The sequence below is a fragment of the Maniola jurtina genome, chromosome 21 (genome assembly GCF_905333055.1).
Source record: "Maniola jurtina chromosome 21, ilManJurt1.1, whole genome shotgun sequence".
Lineage (NCBI taxonomy): Eukaryota > Metazoa > Arthropoda > Insecta > Lepidoptera > Nymphalidae > Maniola > Maniola jurtina.
In genome coordinates this window covers 9,677,158-9,690,840 of record NC_060049.1, presented here as the reverse complement: position 1 = coordinate 9,690,840, position 13,683 = coordinate 9,677,158, and the positions used below count along the sequence as shown (strand labels likewise).

General features: G+C 41.6%; 1 protein-coding gene across 1 annotated transcript; it reads right to left on the bottom strand.

Moving 5' to 3' along the window:
• Positions 1–2,631: 2,631 nt before the first annotated feature.
• Positions 2,632–11,393, bottom strand: LOC123876048. Its single transcript, XM_045922176.1, has 4 exons — positions 10,952–11,393; positions 3,671–4,971; positions 3,017–3,146; positions 2,632–2,879 (listed from the first exon to the last, which is right to left on the bottom strand). The coding sequence occupies exons 1-4, from the start codon at positions 11,217–11,219 to the stop codon at positions 2,632–2,634; spliced, it is 1,947 nt and encodes a 648-aa protein (XP_045778132.1). The 5' UTR covers positions 11,220–11,393.
• Between the last annotated feature and the right edge of the window lie 2,290 nt (positions 11,394–13,683).

Sequence of the window (13,683 nt, the reverse complement as noted above, 5' to 3'; positions counted from 1 at the left end):
AATCTAACAGGTTCAACTACTTTTCAGGCTAAAACTGAAGATGTGCTTGCAGCAGTATTGTCTTTCAGAAATGGTTCTGCTGGCGGCATGGACAGTATGTCACCACAACACTTTAAAGACCTACTTTGCGCTAATGTTGATATTAGTAAAGATCTTTTGAAATCTCTTACTTTAGTAAATCTAATGTTGACGGGCGCCGTACCAAAAGAAATAACAGCTATCTTGTACGGCGCTAATCTTTGTGCACTAACTAAAAAAGATGGTGGCATACGGCCCATTGCCGTGGGGTCTACTTTAAGACGCATAGTTTCAAAGATCTGCTGTAAACACATCTCTCCGAATTTGGCAAAAAAATTTCAACCCATACAATTGGGCTTTGGATGCAAGGGTGGGTGTGAGGCTGCAGTTCACGCAGCTCGCACCTATCTATTAAACTCAGGTGAGGAGATTTTGTTGAAAGTCGATGTAAGAAACGCCTTTAATTCGATTGATCGCAACATCCTCCTCTCTGAGGTTAAGGACAAAATTCCAGAAATTTTCCCATATATTTGGCAATGCTATTCGAATCCGTCAAAATTATTATACAAATCAAATTATCTGAACTCTGCTGTTGGTTGCCAACAGGGAGATCCACTGGGACCTGCCATTTTCAGTCTGGCCATTCATCCTATTATTTCGGCCTTAAATTCTAAATTTAATATCTGGTATCTAAACGATGGAACTTTGGGGGGTGAAGTTCTTTAGATGATCTTTCGAATTTGATCGATAAATTTAAATCTGTTGGTTTGGAATTAAATTTTGAAAAGTGTGAAATTTATATTCCAAACAAAATAGACATTCAAAAAAAGCAATTGGTTATCGAGCAGCCATAGAAACAGCTACGGGAATCCCAAAAAGTTCTGTACATCGAATTCTAAAACGTCGCAGGCTGCATCCATACCACTACAGGCGTGTGCAGACGTTATTACCGCGGGACTATACACTACGAGTCGCATTTTGCCGTAAAATGTTGCAAAAGAACAGGCAAGATCCCCAATTCTTAGATAAAATTTTATGGTCCGACGAAACAACCTACAAAAAAGATGGCTATTTAAATCTACACAACCTCCATAGCTGGAGTTATGAAAATCCGCATCTGATGAGACAAGACAGATCCCAGTACCAATTCAAGGTTAACATAGGTTAACCTTGAATTGGTACTGGGATCTGTCTTGTCCGCCCGTCCATAGGGACGGGCATATTAAACGGAAAAGTTATTGGGCCCTATGAGTTACAAGGAAACTTAGATGGCAATAGTTACTTGAACTTTTTACAGAACGATTTGTCAGAATTATTAGACGATGTACCCTTAAGTGATTTGCAAAACATGTGGTTACAACACGATGGTTGCCCAGCTCACTATGCCCGTTCTGTGCGAGAATACTTAAATCAAGAATATCCAGGGCGTTGGATCGGGCGACTTGGTCCTATTTTATGGCCCCCTCGTTCACCCGATCTAAACCCCCTAGACTTCTTCTATTGGGGTTGTCTCAAAGACAGGGTGTACACAAAACCCATCGAAACATTGGGCGAGCTTCGCCAAAAAATTACCGAGGCTGCGGATCATATCAGTGGCAGAAGATATGCACGAAGAATTAAGAGATAATTTTTAAGAAGATGTCGCGCCTGCATTTTTGCCGGTGGCAAACAGTTTGAACATTTATTGTAAGTTTTTTTGCGTTGCTTTAAGTTAATAAATAAAATAAATAAAATGTAATTTTTTTTGCATTACTTGCTTTGTTTCATTTCACATTTTTCAACAACAAATAACCTAACCATTCAAATTCCAACAACCTGCAACAAAAATCTGAATTGTTCCTATCCGTCCCCCTAATCTGTCCCCCCGGGGGGACGGATAGGAATAAAAAGTTCGATCTGTCCCCCTACACGCGACGAGCGGACAGATCGAACTAATTCTTTCCGAACTGTCCCCCCGCTGCTTTCTTAGGGGGAACTCAAAAACGGGCTCTTTTTGTCCACAGGTGTTTAGAGGGCATTTTACAGCATTTGACCTCCTCTACAACCTCTCAATGGTATCATAACGTTTTACTGGACATCATGTATAGATGTCATACATATAATAAAATATAAAAGGAGGTCAGAAAAATGAGTTGCTTGATCTGATTGCTCTACGTTGGAATGCAGTGGCATATCAACGTAATAATTTGAGAGCAACTGTTCCGAATCTTGTGTTGCATGTTGTGAATAAGATTCTGGCGATGTTACTATTAATGTGGTACTGGAAGACTGCGGACGACTAAAGGTTGCGATGTCATTATGGATCATATTAGCTATTTTTAGAACTTCTGAACGAAAAGCCAATTTTTGAGAGATTGTAAATGTTTTTGTTATTGGCAAAAGGGAAGTGAAGAATGCCATATCGTCATTTTGAAGGATTTTACTATTGTCTTGAAACATTTTCAGCATCTGCTTGTCGAAATCAGAATCATCTTTATTTATAGTCCTTTTAGATCTTATTTTTCTTTTAATATTGTTTTGACTTGGCTGGGATGCAGAAGCATTTTCTTGGCTAGTTGACGGCTGGGATGCAGGAGTGTTTTCTTGGCTGGTTGACAGCTGGGACGCAGGAGTCTATTCTTGGCTAGTCGAAGGCTGTGGCTCGCAATCAGGCACCGAAATCTTTGCCTGGGGGCCATTTGCAGTAAGAGAGTCCTCAACTTCGACGGGGTGTTTCTTGTCGAGGAATCGCATGTGATCGTAGTAGATATATATTTTTTTTATATCTCCACCACCAGATCCGGACTTCGTATTAATAATTGCGGATTTCGATCTTGTGTACGCATCCCGAGCGGTTCTCCATCTCTGTTGTACATTTTTATCTGTAACAAAAAATAATCAGAATTACTTCTTCCTTTCAGGTACTTAGCAACAGGTCATACGTTTACCGACTTGCATTACAGTTATCGTCTTGGGGTATCAACAATCAGTTCTATTGTTAATGATAGAACGTCCAAACCCATGTCCTTCCGGAAGGAGCTTCTGGAAGGACGCTCCAGCGAAAGTGCGTCCTGCTGGCAGGACTTATTTTTCATGTAGAATTTGTATGAATATTCGAGGCGGTCCTTCGAGCAGTACTCGATTCCATGCTTGATACAAAAGTGCAGGGGTTGACAACTATTTTATGAGTTTGAAATAAAAAACACATGGACGTTTTGCGTCTGTAACTTACGTAGGCGACGCGACGCAGAGCGAAGCGCTCCAACAAATGAAGTTGAAATTGGCATTTGATTTTTTACTGACGTTTGATTTTATTCGTTTCGTATCGTGTTGCTCAGGTATGATAACGCCTAAGGAAGATAAATAAAAAAGAAAGGTATGAGAATCACGTTTACTTTATTCCAAAAAAATACAAAAAATAATAATAATAGTTATGCTGGGATGCCATGCACGATATGATATGTGAAGCAGTTTCTCCCAGTCTGCGGAGAGCATAAAACACAACGTGGACCACATGTCTTGCAAAAAAAGCTCGCTTTCTGTTGCTTTACCAAGCTAATACCAAGTTGGTTGTAAACCACCTGTGTGAGACTTGGTCGTGTTCTGCACGAAAGAAATTGTTATAAACCAGGTACGCATTTGTTTCTATTATGCCTAGAACTGAAGCATATACTCTGTGCTTCCATTTATGGGTGCCCCAAGCTTTTTCTAATGCCAATCCATCCTGCCTGATGTGGTTGTGAATATCGATAGCCCCAGCACCGTCAAAATATTGCTCTACTAATTTAGGCCTATCGACTTCTCTAAAAAATTGATTTCCATCATCGTCCCATCTTCTTTTACGTGATGGCTGGCCAGGCAGTGTCGTTCCACATGTGGAAACAAATGTATGAATTTTTTTGTCTCTCCATGCACAGGCAATGAGATGCACAGAGTCTTTTTCCGCTGTACTTACAACAGATGCTCCTTTATGCGATGGACACCTTGTAGCCATCTCGGAAGAAGGATAAAAACTATGTGCTGTCTTTACTAGTCCAATGAAATATAATCCAACTTTAGATAACTCTACAGCTGTTTTGACTGAAGCAAACCATGAGTCTCCAACAACTATCCTTCCAGAGCCATGCCATGGCTCAGTTAATCGCAAAGTAGTTGCAGTTCCTGCGCCTAATTCCCTTTGCCATTTCTTGGCACTCATTGATTCCTTGCCCTCGTTAATTTCCATCCTGATCATAATATTTGTGCCACTATCACATGCAGTTTTTACTTCACAACCTACTCCTTTCGGTTTTCTTTTAATTTTCATAACTGCTGGCATACCGTCTTTGAAGTACGCACCTCTTCCGTACCAAGCGAACATGGACTCATCCACAGTAATTTTTGAACCAGGACGGATGGTATGTTCCAGTTTCTCGTTTACCATCGTTACTAAAGTTCTGACGTTACGCCATTTGTCGGAATCATCGAGATCTGAGGGTTGTGTGAAGCGCAGAGCCATGAGAATAGTCTCGAATCTCTGACGACTCATTCCAAACTTTTGTCCAAAATTGGCTGGGGGATATATACCTTCAGAAGTCGTATTCCAGTAACATCGACGGTCCGGCAGTTCCTGAAGCGTCATAGCGTACATTATACCTATAAACAGTAGTAACTCTTTCTCAGTCAAAACTTTTTGTTTTGCTGGAAACATAGAGTTAGTGCATTGTATTATATAATGAACTTTCTCCCGGGGAAAAACCATAAAAAAAGCGTCCTTTACGCTTTGTGTGCCCCTCAATGGTTCTTGTAGGGTAGCTTTGTAATTACCCTGTTGTCGTTGGTCAAGTCGTATTGCCTCCATAAAAGTCCAGGTAACACCCTTTACAACGACTATATTTTCGGTAGAATTTATTACGTTGCTCCTACTGGTAGTCGGATAATTATTCGTCTCCTCCTCATCTTCGCTTGAAGTGGATGAATCTGATTCAGACAGTGCTGAAAATAATACCAAAATACTAAATCAATCAAACTATAAAAAACTCAATCGGCGATCATTACTTATCACCATTGTAAGGCTTTAGTAATTATGCACAAACGGCGCGGTGCGGCACTAACAAAATCAAACGTCATTCAAAAATAAAACGTAAAGTACTGTTCCTGTAGGAATCGTCTACAGCCTCGAAAAATGAGCTATCCAACACAAAAATAATTTTTCAATTCGAACCAGTAGTCTCAGGAACTACTGGTTCGAATTGAAAATTTAGCGCGTTCAAACAAACAAACAAACTCTTCAGCTTTATCATACTGTGGGGGACTAAAAGGGCTGATGTAAGTAAAATGGAATGAGCCGCCTGCGCGCGGCAGAGTCGGGCAGTTGGTTGGCGCCTACCAACTCGGTTGGTCATGTACATAGTTTATAAGTAGATAAGCTCTGTTGTTGCTATGTAAATTAAATACATGATCTACGGTGAAGTCTGAGTTTAATTGAATCAGTAATAAGTGACCCAACAGTGGTGACCCCGCAGCTGAACAAAGCGCAACCTGGTCGTCGTACGGTAATTCAAGCACAATGAACCCGATAGGCTCGCCTCAGAAGGGTGCGCCGCAGGTTATGAAAGTGGAAGAAGGTATGGCAAGTATCTCTGTGTCGGCAAGAATACCCGAGTTTTGGAGAGAGATGCCTAGACTTTGGTTCGCCCAATTTGAGGCGACCATAGCCCCTCAGAAGCAGGGAGACGAGTGCCGTTTCCAGTTGGTTGTATCGAAATTAAATCGCGAGGCGCTTCAGCAGGTAGCTGATATCATTTACAGCCCACCTGAAACAAATAAATACCAAGTGTTAAAAGAACGGCTTTTACAAGTTTATGAGGAGTCACCGGAGCGACAATTCCAGAGGCTGGTTGGAGAGTTAGATTTGGGCACTCAAAAACCATCACAGCTCCTGCGCAGGATGAAGGAGCTGGCAAGAAACAGCAAGGCTAGCGATGAGACGGTGAAGAATCTATGGATAACAAGACTGCCGGTACCCGTGAAGACAGTGCTCGCAGCTAGTCAAGACCAACAAGTAGACAACCTAGCCGCCATCGCAGACAAAGTGATGGAGAATATGCAGCCAATCACAGGAGAGACGGCAGCGGTAAGCAGCGAGACACCGGAACGGACGGGCAGTGAGGTGATGCAACAGATAAACAAAATGATGACAGAGATAGCGGCGCTACGTGAGGAAGTCGGTAGGAGCAGGGGTAATCGAGGATTTCCCAGAGGTCGATCCAGCTCAAGAGGCAGACCGACCAGGGCAGGCTCGCCGAGGCGGAGCCCAGCTAGTCCGGATTGGTTATGTCACTTCCACTACAAGTTCGGATCCAGAGCGAAAAGGTGCGAGCAGCCGTGCAGTTGGAAGGGCAGGTCGGAAAACTAGGCGCGGCAGGCTCAGGTGAGACGCAGAGTTCTGTCGCTGTTTTGGACAATCACCGTCTCAGTGTATTTGATGTGAAAAATGCTTTACGTTTTTTGGTGGACACAGGGGCTAATATTAGTGTGATTCCAGCCTCAAAAGTGAGTAAACAATATATTAAAAACAGTGAGTCATATAAGTTGTTCGCTGCGAACGGCTCAGAGATAAAAACATTTGGGACAATAACTTTAGAGTTAAATTTGTGTTTAAGAAGAGCATTTAAGTGGAGTTTTGTAATTGCGAACGTAAGTCAACCAATATTGGGTGCAGATTTCTTGAGCCATTTTCAGCTTATAGTAGACCTTAGCTCAAAGAAAATAATTGACAAAGTCACAGGGTTAACGGTAGCAGGACCGCTAGTTAAGTGTAACGATGCGTCGATTAGTACATTCGATAGTAAAATGCAATATCATGATATTCTGGCCACTTTCCCCAACATTACTAAACCACTTAATTTTAAGGAGAACTTAGACCAGGCTGAGCATAATGTGTACCATTATATAGAGACCTCCGGCCCGCCTGTTTATGCTAAAGCGAGACCGTTGCCCCCAGATAGATATAGGTTAGTTAAAGAAGAGTTTAGAAAAATGCAGGAAATAGGTATATGCCGCCCATCAAAGAGCGAGTGGGCCAGTCCGCTACACGTGGTTCCGAAGAAAGACGGGCAAATCCGTCCTTGCGGTGACTACAGACGCCTCAACGCGATAACGAAACCAGACCGCTACCCAGTACCGAGACTACAGGACTTCACGTACTGTTTAACAGGTAAGAATTTTTTTTCTAAAATTGATGTTAATAGAGCCTTCCACAATATTTTAGTTAACCCGGAAGATATAGAGAAAACGGCGATCATTACCCCATTTGGTTTATTCGAATTCCCTCGCATGACCTTTGGCTTAAGAAATGCGGCACAGACGTTTCAGAGATTCATGGACCATACAGTTTTGCAAGGGATCGAATACATCAAGGGAACAGCCGGCGAAAAATCGGCGTTGTTTTGTTACATCGATGACGTCATTATAGCGAGTGAAACGGAAGAAATTCATAGAGAGCATGTTAGGTTAATTTGTGAGCGTTTCGATAGAGTAGGCATTACAATAAACGCGAGCAAGTGTTCGTTTGGTCGCAACGAAATAGAATTCTTAGGATACGCGGTAACCCGAGAGGGCATCAGTCCGTTGCCCGATAAAATTAAGGCGATCGCAGACTACCCTAAGCCCGAAAATATTGAACAGCTCCGACGATTTTTAGGAATGGTAAATTTCTACAGGTCTCATTTACCAAATGCAGCTCAACACCATGCGCATCTTAATAGTTTTCTGCATAACGCGAAAAAGCACGATAAGACAAAAATCAATTGGAACAGCGAGGCAGAGAAAGCATTCGAACAATGTAAGGTAAGCCTCAAAAGCGCCGTTACATTGTCGCACCCAATTTCTAACGTTCCTTTAGCGCTCATGACAGACGCGTCAGATACGTGTGTAGGCGCGGTGTTGCAACAGAAAGTCAACAGTGTGTGGAAGCCCTTAGGCTATTTTTCCAAGCGACTATCCGATGCGCAACGCAAGTATAGCACGTACGATCGAGAGTTACTAGCGATCTACATGGCTATCACACATTTTAAGAATATGATCGAGGGACGGCAACTGACAGTATTTACGGATCATAAACCGTTAACTTTTGCACTAACTAAAGTAAGTTCAGAAAAAGAGACCCCAAGGAGAGTCAGGCAATTGTTGTATATTAGCGAATTTACCAGCGATATACAACATATCACCGGAAATCAGAACCCGGTCGCGGACGCATTATCGAGAATAGAGACCATTGTTTTCCCAACGGTAATCGATTACGAGGAATTAGCTAGGGACCAGGAGGTAAGCGATGAGGTCATGCGGTTACGAAACGATTGCAATGCAGTCTTAAGTTGGAACGTGTTAGCATACCTAACGTTAGTAAAGGCATTTATTGTGATGTAACAGGGAACCGTATTAGGCCATACATAACAGGGAAGTTCAGGAGGCATGTTTTTGAAGCGGTTCATAATATAAGTCACCCCGGAGTTAAGGCAACCCTCAAGATGGTAGCACAACGGTTCGTGTGGAAAGATATGAATAGGGATGTCAGGTCTTGGGCAAAAGCGTGCATTGAATGCCAGAAGGTCAAGGTGAGTCGGCACACACTTTCAAAATTAGAGTCTTTTCCACCATGCCAGAGGTTCGATCATATACATGTCGATATAGTTGGGCCCCTACCGACATCACAAGATGGATACAGATACCTACTTACCATCGTCGACAGGTACACACGATGGCCGGAAGCGTTGCCCATCAAGGACATTACAGCGGAGACGGTAGCCGAGGTAATATATACAGGGTGGTGCAGCAGGTTCGGGGGAACAAAATGGCTGACTTCGGACCAGGGCAGGCAGTTTGAAGCGGAAGTGTTCCAGAATCTCATGAAATTAATGGGGGTGCAACGTATCAGGACAACCCCGTATCACCCACAAAGTAATGGGTTGGTTGAGAGGTGGCATAGGTCTCTCAAAACAGCAATTACAGCAAGAATGATTCGTAGCGAGTGTTGGGTACAGGAGTTGCCAACAGTTTTACTAGGTCTCCGAGCAGCATGCAGGAGTGATTCAGGGGTAAGTGCGGCGCAAATGGTGTACGGGCATGATATCAGGTTACCTGGCGATTTTTTCGCGGAAAGTTCGTCGTACAAAGGTAATGACCCGTACACATTCGTGGACAGATTACGCAAGACGTTGCATAGTTTTAACCCCGTAACTCGGAAAGGCACCGATCCTAAAGAGACGTTTTGCCACCCCGAGTTACACAAGTGTACGCATGTGTTTGTAAGGAATGATGCGGTACGGAAGCCATTAACACCCACGTACCAAGGTCCGTACCAGGTAATCAAGAGGAACAAAAAATGTTTTTTAATTCAGCTACCTAATAGGGAGTTATATATATCAATAGACAGACTGAAGCCTGCATTCATATTAAACGACGAGGTTGACGAGCGTTGTGAGTATAAGGAACCGATTATAACGCCAAGTGATAAGGTAGAAAACTGCATGCCGCCAAAGACCTCACGTAGCGGCCGTAGAATAATTAGACCAGTGCGGTTTGCTGAGTAATGAGTTAGGCAATACAGAAAAATAATGGTGTATTTTTATTGTATATTTTTATATTACGCAGTAACGTAAAGCAGATGCAACACAGTAATTAGGTCGAACGTGAGCAGAATATGTAACAAGTAGTATATATTAATTAATTAAATAATATAGAAATCATTTGTTAAGTAGTTACAGTACATATACGTATCTATTAGCGAGAGCAACAATGGGTTACGGTCAGAGTAAAGAGGAAAGGAACCAGAATAATGTGGCTATTGAACAGACCGTGTCGAATAACGGAAACTTAGAATCAAAAATTAACTTGCTGTTTGCATTGCTGGGCACTGTAACGATATTTTTATGTATAATCTACTGCTATGGTGTAAGGAACCAAATCAGGAAAAAGATTGGGAAGTGGCTACGTAAAGAGGCTGCTAGTGTCGGATTGGAGGTCCCGACAGTAAGGATCCAATCCACCCTACCGGGTGTCACGCAGAACCAAACGTATTAGTGGAATATGTGTAATAAGCGGAGCTCGTATTTCGTAATGTGTTGTAGATGTAGGAATGTGTCGTAAAATATAAAACCCTAGCATGGCCCTTACAGGTATCTAGGAAATAAAAGAACGTTACAAGTTTTGAAGAAAATTTATTGTTATGTGTTAATAGTGTTGAGTACCACTTATTGTGCCAAGTCGGTTAGGCGCGTGTAACTTTTAGTCCCACATCAAGTGACCGTAATGTGAAGCCTTTGTTTACAATTATAGCGATCTACATTCCAAGTGGCGCGTAGTCAGCAACAAAGCGACCTGTGAGCTCAGTAGTAATGTTTGAAATCACTATATAAAAATTTTTTGTGTGTTGTAGAAACAAAATTTTTTTTTTTTTTTTTTTAAAAGGGGGGAATATTGTGGGGGACTAAAAGGGCTGATGTAAGTAAAATGGAATGAGCCGCCTGCGCGCGGCAGAGTCGGGCAGTTGGTTGGCGCCTACCAACTCGGTTGGTCATGTACATAGTTTATAAGTAGATAAGCTCTGTTGTTGCTATGTAAATTAAATACATGATCTACGGTGAAGTCTGAGTTTAATTGAATCAGTAATAAGTGACCCAACAATACTAATATTATAAATGCGAAAGTGTGTTTGTTGGTTTGTCCTTCAATCACGCCGCAACAGAGCTACGGATCGACGTGATTTTTTGCATGGGTATAGTTGAGGACCTGGAGAGTGACATAGGCTACTTTTTATCCCGGAAAATCAAAGAGTTCCCGAGGGATTTTAAAAACTAAATCCACGCAGACGAAGTCGCGGGCATCATCTAGTAATACATATTATTATAGTAATAGGTAATATAGATATACAAACTTTCACATTTATAATATTTTAATAGGATGTAATACTTACAACAATATTGATTAGTATTTGCTTCAATTAAATTTTCGTTTTCGTGGTCAGCAATTAAATATTCGACGGGCACGGTTGAAACTTTTTTATCAATATCCCAATATACTCTTGCAAATTTGTTTTCCACTTTTCTTACTGTACCCCAACAATAACTGATATGGTAATTATCGCCAAAATGTTGACGACTCCATGTATTGCCGCCATCTTGTTCGTCGAAATAGGTAGCTTTGGCGCGAACGCGGTCCCCACGTCTTATATTCGCAGCCATTTCGGCCCAACTAGTCGTAGAAACATGAATCAAAAACTCGCAAAGAGAGAAAAGGACGCACTATTTAGTGGTACTTGTTTCGTCCTGCTAGCAGGCTTAGAAAACCTCATATAGCCAAATCTATTGCGTCCTACCGGTAGGACGCAAAGTCCTGCTGGCAGGACTCTGGACGTTCTATCATTAAGGAGGTGTGCAAAACAATTTGGGTAATTCTACATGAAGAATGCCTTTCATTGCCAACATCGCCAGAGGGATGGCTTCATATCATAAATGAGTTTAATACTAGGGCCATACCTACATGCCTGTCGATACAGTTCATGCTGTAATCGAAAGGGAAGTGCGAAAAATTATTATATGGAGTCCCTCGCAGTGGCCTAGCTATTTTGAATCCACCCGCAAAAGACCGAGACCTTACAAAGTCAATGTCATGGAATATTCTGATTTATTAAAATTCGATAAATTAGCTACAAATACTTCAAGCCAATGAAATTTAAAAATATTAAATTCAAAAACATCTGAGTAGCCACATTCAAAATAAAGCATGAAGACAAAATGTTTATCAAATATTCCATGGGAGACGAAGCAGAGACTCATTCTGTAACATTATGCAAGAAACCCCAGAGAAAGGAACAGGAAAAGGAAAGAAGAAGGGACAGTCAAAAGGGGGAAAAACAGATTAACAATGAATCAGTGATTGATATGGATGTAGTTATACAATAGTATATAAGCATACAATAGTAGATTACCAATAGCAGCTATACAATAGTAGATTACCAATAGCCGCTGCCAAATATAAAGACCTAATAAACATGTGTGAAAATGGAACAATACCTAAAAGATTTCATAACGAATACTTCCTGTATTCTTCTTTAAAATCTTTTCTGCGATTCTGAGCTACGTGAAACTTTGAACGAAACAGATGAAGAGGATGATGAAAAAAGTGAAAAGGAAGATGAATAAATTAATCATCATTTGTTTATAAAGTTGATTTAAGAAAAAAGTGAAACTAATTATAAGATTAAAGAAGAGAGTGGATAAAAGAAGATGAGCAAGAAGAAGTGTCGTGACTTTTTATTATTTAATTTTAATTTTTAGTAATTCGCTTTCTGCCTGTTACTACGCACGTATTTTTTTGCTCCGTATTTTTTTTGTGATCTTACTTACCTGTGACCTACGCTTCGTTTTTTTGGACTTTTGACTGCGCTGTGTTAGACTTGTGATAGATTGCTTACCCACGACTTACGCTGTGTTTTCCGGACTTGGTGATTGCTACGGATTGGCTAGATAAGCGGGTAAATGGCTGCTGTGAGGAGAGTTTACACCCAACAGGAGTATGCAGAAATGCATTATCTCTATGGCTTTTGCGAAGGCAATGCTCACGCCGCCGCCAGGGAATATCGGAGACGCTACCCAAACCGTGACCGTTTTCCAGACTACAGGGTCTTCATGCGCGTACATAACTCGTATACCGCGGGAGTCTTACCCGGTCAGCATGTTTCGAGAGTAGGTAGACCAGTGGAACGATTTGAGATTGAAGAGCAAGTACTGAGAGAGTTAAGAATGGATCCTAGTACTAGCCAACGCCAAATATCCCGAAATCTCGGAATTCCAAAATCGACGGTGCAGCTTATCATTAAAAGAAAAATTGGATGCCACCCTTACCACGTGCAAAGGGTGCAAGCTTTGCTGCCTGCTGACTACGAAGTTCGCGTGACATTTTGCAGAGAAATGCTAAGACGCCACAGAGCGGATCCGCAATTCTTTAATAAAGTTTTATGGACGGACGAGTCAAATTTTAGGAGAATGGGAATATTTAATATTCATAATTTACATTATTACTCCAGAACGAACCCTCATATCACAAGGAATGATCGATTCCAGCATCTGTTTGGCATTAACATGTGGGCTGGCATAATTAATCAGCAGTTGGTTGTGCACGAAATGCCACAAAGGCTGAATGGTGTTAGATATTTAAATTTTCTACAAAATAATTTAAACCAAATCTTGGTTGAAGCTGAGGTTCCAGAAGACCTGATTGCTGAAATGTGGCTGCAACACGACGGCGCCCCGCCTCATTACACGCGAGCAGTTCGTGAACATTTAAATGAGCGCTACCCGAACAGGTGGATTGGTCGAGGTGGAACAATTGCATGGCCGGCCCGCTCACCCGACCTTAACCCGATAGACTTTTTTCTTTGGGGCTATTTCAAAGAAATTGTCTATGACAGAGAGAATACCACCGCACAGGAACTCCGACACAAGCTAGAGTTTGCGAGAATACAAGCTATCAACAATAGAACTGCATTCCGCAGACTACGTTCTAATTTTATTAGGCGGTGCAGATTGTGTATTAGGGCGAGGGGCAGAAACTTCGAACATTTATTGTAAAAAAAAAAATTGAATAAATATCAGTTAACAAAATCGCTGTTCTTTTTATTTCATGTTGGCATCTGAAATTACTATT